At 45.3% G+C, this 20,053-nt stretch overlaps 1 protein-coding gene and 1 long non-coding RNA gene across 7 annotated transcripts in view; one reads left to right on the top strand and one right to left on the bottom strand.

Annotated features, from left to right (window-relative positions):
- Positions 1-5,246, top strand: part of LOC121829434 (uncharacterized) — a 15,555-nt gene extending 10,309 nt beyond the window's left edge. For all 3 annotated transcript variants that reach the window (XR_013051325.1, XR_013051324.1, XR_013051323.1), the window contains one exon: positions 4,244-5,246. This is a non-coding gene — a long non-coding RNA (uncharacterized LOC121829434). The remainder of the gene's footprint in view (positions 1-4,243) is intronic.
- Positions 1-19,960, bottom strand: part of Cenpn (centromere protein N) — a 24,063-nt gene extending 4,103 nt beyond the window's left edge. The window contains exons 1-10 of one of the 4 annotated variants that reach the window (XM_016004933.3): positions 19,872-19,960; positions 19,209-19,333; positions 14,632-14,817; positions 12,166-12,211; positions 7,665-7,724; positions 6,927-7,003; positions 4,382-4,558; positions 3,644-3,745; positions 1,488-1,551; positions 557-669 (exon numbers count right to left, since the gene is read on the bottom strand). In XM_016004933.3, the coding sequence (XP_015860419.1) occupies positions 557-669; positions 1,488-1,551; positions 3,644-3,745; positions 4,382-4,558; positions 6,927-7,003; positions 7,665-7,724; positions 12,166-12,211; positions 14,632-14,802 (810 nt within the window). In that variant the 5' untranslated portion in view covers positions 14,803-14,817; positions 19,209-19,333; positions 19,872-19,960. Of the gene's footprint in view, positions 1-556; positions 670-1,487; positions 1,552-3,643; positions 3,746-4,381; positions 4,559-6,926; positions 7,004-7,664; positions 7,725-12,165; positions 12,212-14,631; positions 14,818-19,208; positions 19,334-19,437; positions 19,670-19,871 lie in introns of those variants that run through there. The other 3 variants (XM_006986338.4, XM_042277751.2, XM_006986337.4) reach the window with 3 other exon arrangements.
- Between the last annotated feature and the right edge of the window lie 93 nt (positions 19,961-20,053).

Here is a 20,053-nt window from a genome sequence, read left to right as displayed (position 1 = left end):
AATTCACAGGATATGTGCACTACTGCTTGCTCTCCATCTGATGCCAGTGGGGCTAGGTAGTATGTGTGCTTTCTCTCTTCTTGTTTCTGTGCTTTGGGGTCAGGCAGGGAGGTTTGCCACCAACTTGCTATGTAGTCCAGGCTTGCCTGAACTTGAGATCTTCCTGCCTCAGCCTTCTGAGTGCTAGGATTACAGGTGTGTGCCACCATACCCTGCTCATTCATTCAAGTATTTATGAGCATTTGCTATATGCCAAATACTATTCTAGGTGTGCATAGGCTAGTAGGGTATAGCTCTCCCTGCTTACCGCAGCTAGCAATATACAAATGGATTACTACAAAGACAAAATGCAAAAGCAAATTCAAAATTTCAGGATGTCTCCTTTGCTAACAAGAGAACTTACAAATATAGTAAAAAGATCTATGTAATTTACAAATTTGTTGAAGTGATAAATGGAAAAGGAATAGTTTTCAGCCATGTTTTACAGTTAAGGTTTCTGTACCTAAAAAAAAAAAAAGGCACTAAACTTCAGGTGCCATTCACTGCGCCATCCTACCTTATACTGTGCAAATTCCAGCTGTGGTTGGGGATAGGTTCCAAAGGTCTCCTGAGTGACTCTTTGGATTCTCTCTCTTTCTTCTGTGTTTTCATGAATGATGTTTGAATCCACTGTGGATGAGAGTTTGGATTGAGACTGCCATTAGGAATCACTTCATCTCATACAATGTTCTTCCCATCCTAAACTTGAGATGGTTTGTGTAGCTCAGATCTGTTTCCTGTCCCTTCTTCTCATGGAAACAGTCATTACATGGAGCAGCTGTGAAACACAGGCTGACAAAGGGAGTGAGAAATAACTCAGTGGCATCACACTGTCTGGGTTCTAATACACTTTCTGTGTAGTTACCATGAGTAATTCTGTATCAAGTTTCTTTACTTCACAGGAGACCCACAGCAGGTCTTAGGCCTCTGGAGTCTGTGCTCTGTTCCTAACACGGGTTGTTTTCTCCCACTGTTAATCTGAGTTTAGCTTTCCTAGGGAGACCTGGGTTCTCTGTGAGCGAGTAGCAACACAACCACCATATTGTTCTAGAACCAGCGTCCCCGCTCACTAAGAGCACGGGCTCCACTTTGGACAGACCTAGCTCTGTGATCCTGTTTGGAGTTACCAGGCCTTCTTGAAACCCAGTTTCCCAGGGGACAGTGCTTCTAACACAGGACGGCTGTCAGAACCAAAGTGACAATCACATGTGAATACTGTGGTATGCTGCTGGGCATGGAAGACACCCTCTATGATAGCCAGCCATTCTGGTGAACTCTGAAGAACACCTGTGGTAGCTTTGGCTTTCTGCCCCAAATACTTAGCTTGATTTTTCTGAAATATGAACCAGCTCTGCAATGAGATCCTAGCACAAGTGTTTTACTGTGTAGCAGCCACCTGAAAGGCAGAGATGCCTTTCCCAACCCCAACTGTCTCAAAGCACACATACAATTCAGGTCTAGTCCAAGGGTTTCTTCTTGTAGAGGCATTGTAGAGTTGTGACTTTCAAAGGTCTAAAAGGAGAAAGAAAAAGTGAACATGTTGGGATATATAGATAGTAATTGGTTCTAAGATGTAAAGTGTGTTAAATCATTATTTTTGTTTTTTGAGACAAAATTTCTTTGTGTAGCTCTGGCTGAAACTTGCTTTGTAGATCAAGTTAGCCTCGAACTCAAGAGATCTGCTTTGCCAGGTGGTGGTGGCGCATGCCTTTAATCCCAGCACTTGGGAGGCAGAGGCAGGTGGATCTCTGTGAGTTTGAGGCCAGCCTGGGCTACCAAGTGAGTTCCAGGACAGCCAGGACTACTTCACAGAGAAACCCTGTCTTGGAAAAAACCAAAGAGAGAGAGAGAGAGAGAAAGAGAGAGAGAGAGAGAGAGAGAGAGAGAGCTAGTATCTGACTGCCTCTGTCTCCCAAGTGCTGGAATTAAAGGTGTGTACCCCCACTTCCTGGAAATCTTATTTTTTTTTTGAAGAGGTCTTATGTTGTATATTCTTACTAAGCAGACAGAGGCGAGGGTTCTGCCACAGGCGCTAAATGGAGCATATTTCTTAGGACAGCAAGCTGTGCAGCACGGTTGTTTTAGGAACGGACGTAAGAATGCATCCTGTGTGGTGGCCAAGGATGCAGCTCAGTGCTAGAGAATCTGCCCAGCATGGGGGAGGCCTTGGGTTCATCCCCAGCACCATCTGAAACAAAGGCACCTCCAGGTGCAGAGGCTACGAAGAAGTCAGAGGAATGAAAGACACCCTGACATCTCGGGGTCAGCACTGGGTCATGATACCCTGAAACAACTCTCAGAGCCTTTTAGGAAAAATCACTTTGTTACCATGAGTCCACATTTCTTGCACCCTTTCTACTGCAGCTCCCTGGAGTGAGTGACCATTTCTCCAGTTTGGTGGCTAACAACAGTCGATGTCCATTTGGCAGGAGGGTGGAGGGTTGACAAAGAAGGGGCAGTCAGGGAGAAAGCCATCTACCTTCTCTCTCTCTCTCTCTCTCTCTCTCTCTCTCTCTCTCTCTCTCTCTCTCTCTCTCTCTCTCTCTCTCTCTCTCTCTGGTTTGGTTTTCGAGACAGGGTTTCTCTGTGCAGTTTTGGTGTCTGTCCTGGATCTCATTCTGTAGACCAGGCTGGCCTTGAACTCACAGAGATCTGCCTGCCTCTGCCTCCCAAGTACTGGAATTAAAGCATGTGTACCACGGCCTGGCTTGCCATCTACCTTCTTAAGAGGCCAGCATGGTAGCTCAAGCCTGCAATTCCAGCACTTGGGAGGTAGAGGCCTCAGCTAAGTAATGAGTTTAAGGCCAGCCTGGGGTACATGAGATCCCATTTTAAAACCCTCAAGAAGGAAAGTAAAAATTATTTTCTTTTTTAAAAGGAAGAAGCATTTATTTTGGCCCACAGTTAGATGTTCCTATCTACAGTGGCTGGCAGGACCCTGAGGCAAAAACATCTTCAAGTTTCTACCCTTCCCTTTAAAGAGTGACCTGCAGACAGCCATCATTTCTCCCTACCTAGAACATAACACACAGCATTACCCTTAAGGAATCCCATCCACCTAAAATATCTGAACATGTGCAAACATTTGCCCTGTACAGAAGAAACCTTAAGACCAAGGGGCAGACCTGTCCTTGTCAGGAAATGGAAACACTGCATCCAAACATTTCATCATTTTATCCTGGATAAGGGAGGGCTCATGAGACCCCACCCCTTTCTGAGGAGCTCTAGGCAGTTGATGGTTGCTGGGGAAAGAAGCTGAATTGCTCAGTGGTGTAGCCAATGTGGAGCACTCTTGCTCTAGGAAGTAACTCCACATCCAGACTCAGGCAAGCAGCCCTAATTAAATGCAGGGTGCTCAAAAGAACCCCCACCAGCCCATGACAGTAGGAAGGGACTTGTTGGGAGGAAGGGGTTAAGAGGATGATGGGGACAGTAGGGTCAAAGTACATTATATATGTATGACACTGTGAAAGAATAAACAAACACAGAACAAAGTGAAATGATTGAAAGGGTCAACGACTCACTGCCAGGGACGTGCTGAGAGTGGCCCTCCCCCTGTTCAGTGTGCACAGCAGTAAAGGGAAACCCAACTTTAAAGACTCACCTGATCATACTCTCTAAAAACAATGGCCTGGAGTGAGTCCAGGTGCCGGCTTCTCAGATCCATCTGCACGATCTGATGGTGTTTGCTAGCAACCTTCAGGGCCTTGGAGGGAAAGGAGCAGGACTGTTAGGATGCACATCTTGTTAAGAACACTGTGTAGAGGCTCACTGCACACTTGGGACCCCAGCCCTGGGGAGGCTGAGGCAGGGGTGAGCCCCGTCTCCAAACAAAGGTAACTCCCCCCACCCCTCACAAGTGAAAAGAAACTGAAGAAATTTAATCCTCTCGCCTGTTACTCACTTTTGGGACCCCAAGGCCTGCTGCTGACAATGGACTGTATACATAATAAATAAATAAATCTTAAAGAAAACTACAAAAAGCACTGCTGGTGACACTAACAACTGCTTTGGAAGGAGACAGCAAGGTGACACTAGCTATCTGGGGTGAATGGCGTAGGAAGAAGGGTGGAGTTTTGATGACTCACCTTTTACCTTTAGAGCCTTCTGAACTGGTTGCATTTGTTTTTATATTAAGCATGTATTACTTTTACATTAAAAAAGAAAAAAGCTAATAATACCTTCTGTCACATTTCCACTGTAGGAAAGAAAGCTCTCTGATCCTTACCTTAGAAGAACAGGAACTAAGTTACTCTACACTAAGTCTTCTTGGACTTAATACCTATGTGAACCTTTGAGACAAGGGTATTGAGTCCTCCAGCTGTTGTGATCTGTTCCCTACCTGATGGAGAAGGGGTACAGTGCTCTTCAGATGGCTGGCGGAAATGAAGGCATACGGAGTCTGGGGATAATACACCACAAAAGTGGGTTTGTACTGGTTTGGCCGTGAATACTGTGTTCCCCAGGCAACCCGAATCCACACTGCATTCTTCCCGTCGACTCTGAAGCTGACCGTAACCTTATAAAGAAAAGATTTAAGCTTCCTGGTTAAATCTCATCGTGGCACCAACTACAGGCACCTGAGACACAAGCAATGTTACTGTAATTTGTCATGTGTGTGGACACCCAGCCTTTTTGTCTACTTAAAGATTCTATTTATTTATAAGTATGTGTGAGGGCACACAATTGCCACAGCACACATGTGGAGGTCAGAGGACAACTTGCAGGAGTCAGCTCTCTCCTTCTACCACATGTGTTCCAGGGATCCAGCTCAGGTCATCAGGCTGGGCAGCAAGTAACTCTAGGTGACCCATCACTGTGGTGGTATTCTAATTGTACTGAAATGTGAATTGTATGTTAATAAATAAAGTTGCCCGGGGGTCAGAGCTATTAGAGCCATAGCAAGAGTGTGGCGGTGGTGGCACACGCCTTTAATCCCAGCACTTGGTAGACGAGGTAGGTAGATCTCTGTGTGTTCAGGGATACAGCTAGCATTGGAGACATACGCCTTTAAGACCTGGGGGGCTGTACATACAGACAGTGACGAGGCAGTCACGTGTTTGGGTTTACAACCAATGAGAAGGCAGAACAAAAGACTATGAAACGACTTACACACAGGAAATGGCTCTCTTTCAGGAAGCTAGGAGCTTGCAGGAGGAAGGGTAAGATTTTAGCTCTGAGCTCTGACCTCTCGGCTTTCTCTTTTACATTGGTTCTGTGTTTCTTATTTAATAAGATGGTTGGTTACATCTACACATCACATCAGCTTTCTACATTTTTTTTTTTTTTTTTTTTTGGTTTTTCTCTGTGTAGCTTTGGAGCCTGTCCTGGAACTCACTCTGTAGACCAGGCTGGCCTCGAACTCACAGAGATCTGTCTGGCTTTACCTCCTGAGTGCCAGGATTAAAGAAAGGCGTGAGCCACCACTGCCTGACTTTTTTTTTTCCCCCTATTTCTACTTTTTAGACAGTGTTTTGAGACTCTTTGGGAAAACATTTTATAATTATTTTATAAAGATATATTTACATGTTGCAAAGTATTTTTTGAGAAAAGAAAAATCCCTAAAAAAAACTTATAATCGGGCCAGAGAGACGGCTCACAGGTTAAGCACTTGCTGCTTTTGCAGAGGATCATGATTTGGCTACCGGTATCAACAGGGTGGTTTACAACCATCTATAACTCCAGTTCTAGGGGATCTGATGCCCTTTTCCGCCTTCTGCAGACACCAGACATGCACTCAGTGCACAGATACACGCAGACAAACACTAACATACATCAAGAAATAAAACAAAATTTAAACAATGATCTATCTGGCTCGGCACACCTTATTCCCAGCCTTGGGAGGCAGAGGCAGGCAGATCTTGGGGAGCTCTAGCTAGGGCTACATGGTGAGATCCTATCTCACAAACAAAACAAACAAAGGCGAGGGGTGCTTTCCTGCGAAGCCTTTTCACTAGTGCTGGCCAGCACACTTAGTTTGCCTCTCTGAAGTTACAGCAGGATTTCTATGTGGCAAGGAGCTCAGAGTGCACTGATCCTGATATTCTTCTACAAGTCTCAGCAGCTAGAGCCACTCAGGAATGTGGCAGCCCATGAGGTTGTGTGGTATCCATGTCACAGCCAGCCCTCAGTCTTTCTAAACTTGCAGCTATGACTGCACTTGCTCTGGAATTTAATAGCCGCTGCTAGGTCATCAGCTAGCCCCAGTTCACCTTCCTTTGGGGCCTGACCAGGAAAGGAGAACCTGAAGAGAGGGCCAGCTGGCTTGCTGTTTCCTCCCTGTGGGATCTTACTCCAGGAAAAGCAGGTGGTTATGCTGTCTGCTGGCTCAGAGCAAACTCTGCCACTCTGCACTCAGCTGCTTTTCCTGATCCCCTGGTGCAAGGAGGAGGAAAGCTCCCTGTCTGGCTGTGGGTTTGCAGAATGGTGTCTCATCCCCTGGTGAGCAGTAGAGAGCTTGCTCTCTTCTGTGGCTCAGTGGCCCCTACTGGCTGGAAGAGCAGAGGGTCTTACTCTGGATGCCTTCACTTCCCACTGCAAAAGCAAAAGTGACTGCTGACCACTGGCAGAGCCACTAGCCACATGTGGACCATCTAATGGGAACTCATTAAGTCAGTTTAAAGATTCATTTGCTCAGTCACATCAGCCACCTATCAAGTCCTCATGTGGCAATCAGCTAAGTACTGGACATTGTCATCAGCAGCAGATGCCATGGCAGAGTTCCAGTGGGCAGTACTGCCCCTAAAAAGCACTGGGTGAGATGGGCAGGTGAGAGATGGAAGTTTTTTATAATATTTAGTTTGTTAAGGTAATGGCATATTTCCCCCCTACCCCCCAGATATTACTAAATTGAATTTTGTAGAAATCCATGAAGACTCTTTTCTTACATTTTTTAATGCTCTCTGAAGAATTTTCTTAAAGGAACTTTGGAACTGTTTCATGTCAAAAAAGTCGACATCTTCACCTGTCAAAGTGCACAGAAATATAAAAAGAGGTTAAGGGAGCTACAATGTCTTTGGCCTGTGCATCCCGTAGCTGTAATGGCCACCCCATACATGCCCCTGAGTGCCAGGGGATATAAATGAGCAAGAGTCCTATCTTTCAAAAGAAGCCTGAGAGAGCAGACTGCTAGGCTGGGTATGGAAGAATATCCCTGTCACCTCATCACTCTGGAGCAGTGGTTCTCAGCCTTCCTGAAGCTGCAACCCTTTTACACAGTTCCTCTTGCTGTGGTGACCCCCAACCATAAAATTATTTTCATTGCTACTTCCTAACTATAATTTTTGCTGTTACAAATCATAATGTAAATATCTGTGTTTTCTAATGGTCCTAGGTGACCCCTGGGAAAGAGTCATTTGATCCCACAAAGAGGTTGCAACTCACAGGTTGAGAACCACTACTCTGGAGGCAAAGGCAGGAAAACCACAAGTTCAAGACCAGCTTTGTCTACACAGTGAATTCAAGGCCAGGCTAGGCTACATAGTGAGTTCATGGCTAGCCTATGCAACATAGGGATACAATGACTCAGAAACAACAAAACAAAACCCTCCACCCAAGAGACCACATTTGCTCCTCATTTTTAAATTGCCAAATTCAGATGTTCAATTTAAAGTGGAAAACATTACCTGGTTCTTTACTCATCTGAAAGACGCTCCAAAGCTTCTGGTGCCGATGAGCTTGAGTATCTGAGAGAAAAGGGCTTACAGCTTAGTGTGTATGTTAGGACTTTGAAGTGTGTGCTAATAAACATACACTCATTTTTAAACCAGCAAAGATGTGTTAGACAATGTTGACAATTTTGAACAAGGCGTGTTTTTGTGGGTCTCCTTCCCATCCTCCCACAAATACATAGTTTTAATAATATAAAAAAAGGTGACACAGCTTTGAAATTAAAGTGCAAACTTAAAAAACCTGAAACATAAAATTTAAATGGAGTAAACTTATTGCAGATAAATTCCAATTACTGACTTCAACACAGATAATACAGTTCAGTTTTGGTGTTTATCATTACTTTTTGCCAGGTCTTTTGTTATTTTAATTACATTTTTAAAATGGGCAGAAGTATTTTCTGTTTGTGGAGGTTTTGCCTGAATTTATGTCTATGCACCATGAGTGCCTGGTGCCCATGGAGGCTAGAAGAGGGCGTAGGAGCCCTTGGATTGGTTGGAAGGGGCCACATGGGTGCTGGGAGTCAAACCCGGGTCTTTAACAAGTGTTTTTAATAACTGAGCCATCTCTTCAGCCCTCACTTGTCATTTTTACATACGTCTGTTATGCATGTGCCCACAAGATGGAATGACTGACCAGTTATGGCAGGGCCTAGAGGCCTGAGGCCTCTTCTCCAGTTTCCCCATCAGCCTGCTCTTCCTCAGCAGCAACTCCTCAGTGGCCTACCCTCATTACACCCACACTGCCCCTGCTTCTCTCCATGGCACTTGTGAAGATAAGGGACTTGTTCAGTGCTGTAGCCCCAGGCCAACCCTACTTGCATAAAGCATGCATGTGGGATGAAGGCCAGGGTAGGTGTGTGACACAGAAGATGCCCTTCAGGAGCTACGGAGTACCTGCAGGAGGATGGGATCTAGGGGCTCAGCAAGCTCCACTCTTTCTCTTTACCCTGGATTTAAAGGATGTCCCTGTGCCAACCTCCACCTGTCTACTGACCTCCTTCTGTGTCTTCACCTCAGACTGGGTTTTCTAATCTCTGAAGGGGATATGGACCCAGCACTAAGGGTACCTACCATCAACTTCAGCATCAATGTTCTCCTTGTCTCGCCCTATGTTTAGCATCTTTTCCTTTCCTGGGCCTGCATGTCCCCGTTACTGGCCCCTATTTTTCTTCATGCCAATGGGCCTGGCAACAAACCACTGATTGATTGGCTGTATCTACAGGAGGTGTCAAAAGGCAAGTGTGATGCCATCTCCCAAAGTGGTTTTCTTCTGGCACTTTTTTTTTTTAATCTGGTTCTGTGTTTAGAGTTGAGAAGACTTGTCTCTGAATAAGACTGGCGCGACAGAAAGTTAGAACTTTTGTCATCTAAAAGGTGAACATCAAGGACTTAGATCCAAATGGACAGCTTCACCTGCAACAGGCACAGGCTAGCCTATCCTTACCTGTGAAAGATGTGATAGACCTGCATCCGCAGCTTCCACTTCAGAGCTGGGAGAGCTCCTAGCTCGTGTGTAGACATGGGAGTCCTGCAAGCTCAACCCACTTGTCTTTGTCCACGGGCTAGGTGTAAGCCCCTTCCATCCCTTGGCCCTCTACCCTCCTCTCCATCCCGACTACCACCTCATGTGGGCTAGCACCCTCTCTTGCTTATACCTCTCCAGATGATCCCTCAGGTGTCTGAATTCTCTTCTGCTCTGCTCTCTCTTGTGCTATAACCAGCATGATCTCAAAAACAAGCACCAAATTCTTTTGGCTCATAACCTATCAAGGGCTGACATAATTCTTAGGATAGAGGCTGAAACCCTTCTAGTGGCTTCCAAGTCTCTGTATTGTCTCCATGTTCCCTTCTGCTGGGGCCTAGCTTGTCCCTTCTCTTGCATCTCTGGCACTTGCTGTGGAATAATCCTCTTGTACACTGTGAAGATTTGTCACTCGAATTGGTTTAATAAAATGCTAATTGGCCAGTAGTCAGGCAGGAAGTATAGGCAGGACAACCAAACTAAGAATGACAGGAATGAAAAGGGCGGAGTCAGGAATTGCCAGCAGATGCAGAGGAAGCAGGAGATGAATGTGCCATGCTAATAAAGGTACTGCCATGTAACAGAGAGTAAATAAGGGATATGGGTTAACTTAAAATGTAAGAGCTAGTTAGGAATAAACCTGAGTACTGGCCAAGCATTTACAATTAATGTAAGCCTCAGAGTGGGCATTTGGGAACAGGCATTTGGGACAAGAAATTTCTGTTTATAGGCACTCTTCTTCCACCCCAGACCCATCATTTTCCTCAACTTCCCTCTCTCCTCTGCCTGGCTAGTGCTAGCTCATCCTTAGGCTTTCAACTTGAACATCATCTCAAGGAAGTTTCCATCCATGATCACTGAAAAGATCATGTGCTCTGTGCTCTCATAAGCTCTTAATTCACCTTCACATACTCATTACCACTGTGATAGGTACTGTGAGGTTGGCTGGTTAACCTCTCCTCAGCTGGACCTCAGTATCCAAAAGATCATCAATCACCGGCTCTGCTCAGCAGTGCGTTATGGATCCACTTTTTTTTTTTTTTTTTAAGGAATTACTGATTTTTAGTTTATGTGTATGAGTATATGTCTACAGGCATGTAAGTGCATGACATGTATGCCTGGTACCTATAGAGGCAAGAAGAGGGTTTTAGAGCCTCTGTAACTGGGGTTAGAGACAGTTGTGAGCTGCTACGTAGATGCTCAGAATAGCACCCGGTAACAAGTACTCTAACTGCTGAGGATCCACCTTACCGCTCAGTTAGAAGCTAATGACAGAAAATGAGGCACACTAAATCAGAGGCAGATTCAGCCACAGCGCAGCTGGAAAAAAGTTGATAGAGATGATATTTGGTACACTTCCAGTCATACACGCAGTTAACGTATGTGCTGTTTAGTTCTCTGCCAACCTGACACAAGCCAGGCACATCTGAAGGGGGGACCTCTTCTGTCTGCACTGGACTGCCTGTCAACATTGCTATGGTGCAGTGTTTTGGACTGATGGTTGTATGGGATGGCCCAGACCACTGTGGGTGGTGCCACCTCTAGGCAGGTGTCCTCTGGTGCTATAAGAAAGCAAACTGAGTAAGCCAGGGAGTAAGCCAGTAAGTAGCATTCTTCCATGGTCTCTGCTTCAGTTCTTGCTTCCAGGTTGCTGCCCTGTTTGAGCTCCTGCCCTGAATTTCAACTTCATGATAGACTATAAACTATAAGCTGAAATAAAGTGATCTTTTCCTCCCCAAGTTACTTTTCATTGTGGTTTTTATCCCAGAAATAGAAAACTAGGACAATGTATAATGACGACAACAAATTAATAAAAGCCAGGTTCTGGGCCAGAGACAGCTCAGCGGCTAAAGGCACCTGCTGATAAGGCTGGCAACCTGAGTTTGATCCCTGGGGCCCTCCAGGGAGGACAGAACTGACTCTAGCTACTTGTCCTGAAGGCCACTTCTGTGCCCTCCCAACAAACATCATGTAAGACCCAACCCCCAACCCAGAGCGACCACTCCTGTTCCAAGTGCCGGACCTGCACTTCCACTTGACCCTCACCACGGCCTTACTCCAGTATTATCACCATTATACAGACTTGCCAAAAGGAAATACCAGGCAAGCAACGTGAGCCACCGTCCCCCAGCACTTACAGGGAGACAATGATGGAGCCACGGAACCAACCCAAGCAACTGGCTGTAGGGTCTGTGTCCTTAAATTTTAAAAAGTGAATACTGAAGAAGGAAAAAAAAAAAAATCCAAGTAGCAGCAAGAAGCGAGAAGCTGCATTATATGGCAGCTTCTCAGGGGCACATTTTCAAATGTGTAACAAAGTAAAGCCCAGCAAGTGACACTTTATGCTCACGATGAACCAGTTCCTGTCTCTAAAGGTCCAGAGTTCCCACAGTCCATGTCCACTGATTTAGGTGAAGTCTGAGGCTCAGAGAGGAGATTAGCCTCAGGAGGAGACACTAGACCCGCCAATGAGACAGCAGGGATCTGGTACCAGGCCTCTCAACTCTAGAATCTGCACCTTTAAAGATTCATTTTGAGCCGGGCGTGGTGGCGCACGCCTTTAATCCCAGCACTCGGGAGGCAGAGGCAGGCGGATCTTTGTGAGTTCGAGGCCAGCCTGGGCTACCAAGTGAGCTCCAGGAAAGGCGCAAAAGCTACACAGAGAAACCCTGTCTCGAAAAAACCAAAAAAAAAAAAAAAGATTCATTTTGATGTGTCTGCTTGTGTCTGTGCACCATGTGCATGCAGTGGCCCACAGAGGCCAGAAGAGGACATCAGATTCCTGAAACTAGACTTCCAGGTGGTTCTGAGTTACCACGTGGGTGTTGGGAACTCCTGAGTCACTTCTCAAGACCCTAGAATCTGCATTAACATAAGAAATCCCTTCCCATGAAACAAAACTCCAATGTGTAAAGACAAATCCCCCAAACTTACACACAATGTCTAAAAGGGCCATGTCATCAAGACTTGCACTCTTCCCCTGAAAGAAAGGGTAAACTGATTAGGAAAGGAGGCACGAGGTCTGCTGATGGTCCTCTCAAGCCTATTTTAGGGCTGGTCAGAACATTCTATTAGCATGCCTGAAGTAATGTCTTGATAATCTATCTCCAATCTACATTCTCCTATTAACCAACAGTCACACTTCTAATGCTTGCCTCAGTCCACATTCTCCTGAAACTCACTCCACATTTATGACTTAACTTTTAGATTTTTAAAACATTCAAAAGTCAGGTATGGTGGCTCACAGCTGTAATCCTAGTACTTGGGAAGCAAAGGCAGAGGATTGCAATGAGTTTGAGGCCAGTCAGGACTACAGAGTGAGACTCTGTCTCCTAACAAAATACCACTCCTGAACATACAGTAAACTGCATCCATGCTGTGGTTGACACGTGACATGCCCCCACAGGTGCACATGGTGAGCACTTGGGTCTCCAGGAGGGGGTGCTCTTTGGAGGAGGGTAGAGCCTCAGTGGGGGAAGTGGGTCACTGGGAGTGGTGCCATGAGGCTCTGGAGCCTGGTCATACTTCCTGTTCACTGGGTGTCCAAGCAGCCTGACCAGCCAGTGAGCTGACGGACTGCACCCCCAGGAACGTGAGCCAAAACAAAGCCTTTCTTGCTGAAGTTGCTTTTGTCAGAGTATTTTATCACAGTGACAAGTAAGACAATGTACTTAAAAATTTCAGATGTGTCCACAAATATACTTATGAAACCACTCTTGTGTCAATGTGGTGAACACGCCCAGCAATCTCCATGCCCAATTTCCTTGTGCTTCTTCTCACTCTCATATCCTTTTCTGTGCCGACTTCTCTTCCTCCCAGTCTCTGGTGCTGAGGCAACTACGAACCCTCCTTCTGTCACAACATTTGTATTTTCTAGTTTTATATGAATGTTAACATAAGGTTGGATTCTTTTTTGATCTGGCTTCCTTTACTCAGCATAATTATTTTGACACTCAGCCATACTTTCCATCTATAGTTCAATTCTTTTTATTGCTAGTAGTTTTCTGTTATGTTAATATGACACAGTTTGTTGCTCACCCATGGATGGACTTGGGTTGTTTCTGGGTTTGAGCTACGATAAACACTGTGCTAATACACGTGTCCTTTTTGCGGATATGCATGTGTTTTTATTTCTCTTGAGCAAATGCCTGGCAGTGGAATGGCTCAATCTATGGTGGCAAATATTTAGACTTTTAGACAAACTGTCAAGGGCTGGAAATGTAGCTTGGGGTCCAGCACTTACTCAGCATGTATGAGACCCTGGCTTCAATCTCAAGCACTGAAACACAAAATAAAGGCTGGGCTTGGGGTACAAACAGCTCGGCAGACAGCCTTTGTTAGCACACGCTAGTTAGTCCCTGGGTCCAACTATTTCAAATAGGTATGACCCGTCTTGCCAATTCTAGCCATTCTAGTGACCGGATTTTGTGGCTCTATTTGCACTTATCTGAAGACTAGGGTTCTGAACCCTTCTTCGTATACTTATTTACCATCTGCATGTTTTCTGGTGGGTAGTGTCAACCAAATTGTCTATGTGTTAAAAATATTCTTAATGTGTATGGGTGTTTTTCCTGCATATATGTCTGTGCACCATGTGTGCCTGGTGCCCTGGAGGCCAGAAGAGGGTGTAAGATCTTCTGGAACTGGAGTTACAGACGGTTGTGAGCTACCGCGTTGGTGCCGGGAATGGAATCAGGTATTCTAGAAAAGCAGCTGGCTCCACTGAGCCATCTAAGATCTTTTCTTTATTACTGACTCTTGAGACTTCCTGACATAGTTTAGCCACAGGTCCTTTACAGGTCAGGGTTTAGAAACCGTTTCCATCAGGTTGTGGCTTTTCTTAATACTATTTTTCAAAGAAAAATTGATTAATTCTACTAGTTTATCAATTGTTTTTTCTTTTGTGAACTACCTTTTTGGAGGTCTAAGAAACCTTTGCCTAGTCCAATGACACAAAATTTTTCTTTTTCCTACACATTTTATGGTTTTAAGTATTACAGTTGGGTCTTGGATCTATTTTGAGTCTCTTTTTCTTTCTAAGCAGTAGAAGGGATGGACTGAACTTGTCTTTTTTCTTCCTGAGACAATCCTCCTATGCAGCTGACCTTGAATTCACTATGTAGCCCAGGCTTCACCTGAACTCTAGATATCTTTGCCTTGGCTTCCATGGTTGTGGGACTGAACAGATGTACTATCTCAACCAGCAAGGTTTTTGCACACAAGCATCCAACTATTTTATATTTTAGCCCATCTGTTGGAAAGATTGTTCCTCCTTACCAGAATTGTTTTTTGTAGCTTTGCTTAAGAAAAAAAAAAAAATCCATTAATCATATGTACATGTTGGTCTAACTTTATTCTATTGCATTAATTTATTTGGCTGATAATTTTCAACACTGTTACCTCACACATCAGAATCACTTCCTGGGCTAGAAATTCCTTTTTCTGCCGAAAGTTTATGGTCTGCAGTTGGTCTTCAGACAAAAAGTCCCAGGCTTTTAGGATGGTCTTCATCTCACATAAGGGGATTTTCAAGATGCTCCTCCGGAGGAACTCAGCAACGTTCTCATCCATCTCTCTGGCCCTTGGCTAAAACAAAAAGAGCATAGTAATGTATTAATCAAGTACAGAAACTCCAGTGTGAACTGTTCAGTATCTTATTTAACCCAGGGCTTGTTAGGTCAGACACCCAATGTTGACCTTTTCTCAACAGTCTGCACTGTTTGAGAATGCAGAATTGAATTATTCTTTAAGCTGCATTGACATACTGCTTCATGTAGCCTAGGCTAGGCGAAAACTCAGTATGTGGCTGAGGATGAGCTTGAACCATTGAAAAAATAGGTATGTATTTTGTTTTTTACTTTTAACCATGCCTCTTTGTGTGACCGTATGTGTCTTTGTACAGGAATGTGGGTGTCTGAGGATAGAGGTGTCAGAGTCCCTGGAACTCAAGTTATAGTTGGTTGTGAGCCACCTGATGTGGGTGCTGGGAATTGAACTTGGGTCTTCCAGAAGAACAGCCAGTGCTCTTAACTGCTAAGGCACCTCTCCTGCCTGACCTTCAACTTTTGATCCTCCTGCCTCTACTTCCCAAGTATGGGATTATGGAGTGAGTCACTGTGCTGGGTTCTAGTCAGCAGTGGGTTAAACCTAAGGCTTCCTGCAGGCCAGGCCAGACCCTATCAACTGAGCTGTACCTACATCCCAAACTCTAGATTTTTTTTTCCTTTTATTTTTCTGGAGAAAGAGTTTTACTTACTCTGTAGTCCAGGCTAGCCTGGAATCTACTATGTAGCCAACCCTGGCCTCAAAATGGTGACAATCATCCTGTCTCAGCCTCCTAAAATTCTATAATTAGAAGTGTGAGTTACTATAGCCAGGATGCTTTAGAATTAAAAAAAAAAAAAAAAAGAAAAGAAAAGAAAAGAAAAGAAAGAAAGACAAGTACTGTTATGATTTGGATATGGTTTGTACGCCATACATTTTTGTGCTAGTAAGTTTTTGTGCTAAATACCAATTTAATGGTGCTGAGAGGTGGTGGACCTTTAAGAAGCCTCGTGAGGGTGATTAGGTAGGTCACTGGCTACAACCTTCAGAAGGGACTGATGCACTCTCACAGCAGGCAGGTTAGTTTCCCCAAGGATTGGTGTTTTCTTTAAAGACAGCTGGGGAGATGATGGAGTCAGTAAAGGGCTTGCTACAGAAGCTGGAGGACCCGAGTTTGATCCCTTGTGCCCTTGTGAAAATTCAGGTGCAGGGGGTGTGGAGAGAAAGCTGGAAGGCCAGGAGGTCTAGCAGAATTGGTGAGCTGAACATTCAGAGAGAGACTGTCTCAAAAAATAAGGTGGAGAGACTAAGGAAGATACCGAATGTCTACCTCTAGAACCCACACACTCCACCCCCATAGACTCACACAAACACAAATACAACAAACTAACACTCACTTGCACACACATGCACTGACATCACACACACATCTCACGGGGTGGGCGCGTGTGTTAATCCGGTCATAGGGAAACAGGCCTATAAACTTAGCATTCAGAAGGACAAAGACAGGAGGCTGCCTGGGGCCATCGAGTGCCGCACTGTCTCCAAAAGTAAAAGTGTGTGTGTACGGCTTTCCCCACTAGCTTTCCGGCTCCCTCCAGCCATCTGACCACTCTTCTGCGTATAGAGCTCGACCCTCACTCATGGTCCTCTCCCATCCTATGATACAGCTAATAAAATGAAAGTTACTTAGAAACTTATTTCTGAGCTGGGCGGTGGCAGTGCATGCTTTTAATCCCAGCATTCAAGAGGGAGAGGCAGGTGGATCTCTATGAGTTCGGGGCCAGCCTGGTCTACAGAGCAAGTGCTCTGTAGTACAGTACAGACAAGGCTACACAGAGAAACCTTGTCTTGAAAAACCAAAACAACAACAACAATAAAAACAACAAATAAACAAACCAATGTATTTCTAGACTTTGTTATGGACTATTTCAGCCAGTGGCAGATGAAATGTGCCTATGAAATGTGAAACTAGAAGTGTGGCCAACTGCAGTGTCTTGTTTTTCATGCTTCAATGCATCGACAACTGTATCTTACTATCCTGCTGTTTCGTGTCTGCAGGTAGTCTCAGTGCCCACCTAGTCTTGAGCCCCAAACACGGGATAGCTCCCTCAACAACAGGTGACCCTCAGGAGTATTAAAGCTGTGGTACAGGGAAGGGAGATCCTGAGCCTTTTATTACTTTCTTCAGAGCCTTTAAAGGGTACAGCTAATCCTACTATTACCTAAATTGGAAAACTGACGCAGGAGATAAAATGCAAGCAAGCACAATTTCTTCTTTTTTTTTTTCTGAAACATGGTCTCACTATGTAGCTCTGGTAGTCTGGAACTCACTATGTAGACCAGGGTGGCCTTGAACTCAGAGATCCACCTGCCTCCCAGGTCTGGGATTAAAGACCGGTGCCACTATGCCCAGAAAACAAGCATGATTTCAAATGAGGACTACACAAAGTCTCTGTAGACTTTCATTTCCTTGAACAGCTTGTCTTCTAGAAAGGAACACAGAGACTTTGCTATCCATGTTTAAGATGAAAGGCAGGTATCCCCACAATCCTACAATTACTAAGAATAAATGGAGGACTGTTCTCCACACGAGTCCCGGTTGTGACAGACATCTAATATTATAAGAGCTTCTTGAACACTGCATGCAACTTACTGCTGCTGACTGCTGGCTAAAAGACATGCAACTGACTGTACTTTATTTTTATTTATTTACGTATGAGTATGTGACATGTGAACTAGTTATGCCATGAGTGTGCTGGTATGGTACCCCATCTAGACAAGGTGTCATGACCCCTGGAGCTGGAGTTACAGGAAGTTGTGAGCCCTTCATGTGGCTGCTGGGAATTCACTCAGGTCCTCTGAAAGAGTACCAAGGAACTACTCTCTAGCTCCTTATTTTTATCTTTTTAGACAGAGTCTCATGTATCACAGGGTAGCTTTGAACTTCTGATCTTCCTGCCTTCATTTCCCAGGCACTGGTATTACAGGTTTCATGTGGTTTGGGAGATGAACCCAGGGCTTACTGCATGGGAAGCGTTCTACCAACTGAGCTATATCCCCAGTCCCAGTTGACTGTATTTGAAAAAGGTACTGAAAACCATAGCATGGTTTAGGATGAAAAAATGGCTGAATTAAGGTTGTGAAAATGGAGTATTATTTGCTGTATTGTTCAGTTATGAGCCCATTCTTCCTTAAAAGTCAAAACTTAACCTTCAGCGTGGTCTCCAAGACCATGTACTACCTGGCCCCTGCTTCCTTTCTGCTGCCGATCCCTTTTCTTCCTCACTTGTGCATGTGTATTTGATGATGGAATTGAGGGCCTCCTGGAGGACAACACCACGACTGAGCTACTTCTCCAGGCCCACCTCTTTAGCCACACTGAGTCTTAGTTCCTGTAAGACTCAAGGATCCCTCCGGGGATGGGGCATTGTACTTGCAGCAAACCATGACTAGAAGGTTCTTGTTGTAATTCAGTTCTCAGCTTAGTTTCTCCTCGGACACTTACTGCAACCATCCAATAAAAAGTTATTTTATAAAAAAAAAAAATCTTCAAGTGCTTATTGTCTTCACAGAACCACCTGCCCTCAGCTTTGTTACTTGATCACAGCTACAGTTTTTTTTTTTTTTTTTTGTGCTCAAGACAGGGACTACGTTTGTCTTATTCATTACTATGTCTCTAAAATCTATAGCCCTGGTACTGTCCTGGCAGGAGTAAAGTCATTCTAAGGAGAGTCACTTGTGTGCCTCCCTTTAGAGACAACAGACACCAAGAAAATGAAACTTACCCAGGAATATAATGGCAGAGGGAAAGGCTGACACCTGGTGTCAGTCTGGGAGCTTTTCTGCCAACTTGTGGTAGACTGAAACCAGGACAATGATGGCTCAGAGACGGGCAGGACCACACCGTGAGCAGGACTGATTAGTCCTGTACCTTCTACTTTCTGTTTAAACTTTTGTCTCAAGTCTGGACACCAAAGATGAGCTTGGTGAGGGTGGGCCACTGGATCTCTTGGTTTTTCCCAGTGTGGTCACACTGAATAAATCTCTTTTCTCTGCTTTTCACTATGACTTGTCCTTTTTAATTGGCCTAGTGTGGATTAAAGTCCCCTAGTGGGGACTGAACCTAGCTTGATAGGTTTGCCAGGGCCCAGGTTCTGACCCAGACAATTTTAGTGACTGTCAATCAAGTCATCCCAGGGAGTTCAGTCAAGAACCAGCTCATACATACTTGACAGATGCCTGAAGGACGAAGGACTGGACATTCTCCCTAAGCAGTATGCATATGGGAAGGATTTGGGTTCAACAGTCTGCCAACTATTAAACTAACACTTCATTCAGGAAGAACAACTGGGTGGGCTTTCTTGGGCATCTATAAAGCTAAACGGGAAAAGTGTATGCAAAGCAGGCATTTCTCCCAACCCAATACTAACCAGGCTCGACGCTGCTAAATCAGGTGAGGTCAGGGCATTCAGGGTGGGGTGCCCAAGAATGAGATATAATACTCCTTAGCACTTCTGAAGATTCTTAATTCGGAGTGGCTTGCAGAATGCCATTCCTAGAAGAAATCACAGAAACGGCGTAAAATATCAGCAAAGTTAGCAAGCCCTTGAGTGAACTTTCCCCTGTAACTACTTCAATTTCTACTTTCTAGCGCTTTACCACACAGTTCTTGAATGAACACATGACAGAAAAGATCTCTCGTTAAGTAACAATCCTTTAGACGCGCAGGGATCATAACGAGTAAAGCAACAGGATGCACGGACAAGAAAGACACGAGGCAAGGAACTAGAGAGCTAATGCCCAGCTGGAACCCATGGCTTAAAGTAGAGCTACCCTTCTGCGGGCAGCCCGGAGCTGTCACAGCGCAGACTCCAAGCGGCACGTAAAGACCCGCCCCACTCCGGGCGGATATGACGCCACGGACGCGCATCACCGCCCTCTTGCTCCGGGCTCAAGACTCCACTAGTCTCACCCCTAGGCCAAGATCCCGCGGCGGTACTGCGCCGTGACAAGGCCCCCGTAGAGGACTTGGGGCTGGCTCTCTTAGTCCTCCCACCGCCCTCCGGGTCCCAATCCGGTCCGCTGAAGCCTACCTTACCGGTCCACATCTCCGGCCGCGTCTGCAGCTGTTCCCGCCGAGGCGCTTTCGAAGCCGCCAATGGCTGCTCGGGCCCCGCCCACCGGGCAAGGCCTCCTCACTGCTCCAGGAGTATAGGGGGGAACGCGTCTGAGGGCGCACCCGGTGGGAAACGTGTCGAGCCCCCGGCGTCGCTCT

Source organism: Peromyscus maniculatus, chromosome 5 (assembly GCF_049852395.1).
Source record: "Peromyscus maniculatus bairdii isolate BWxNUB_F1_BW_parent chromosome 5, HU_Pman_BW_mat_3.1, whole genome shotgun sequence".
Lineage (NCBI taxonomy): Eukaryota > Metazoa > Chordata > Mammalia > Rodentia > Cricetidae > Peromyscus > Peromyscus maniculatus.
This window is presented reverse-complemented; position numbering and strand designations above follow the sequence as displayed.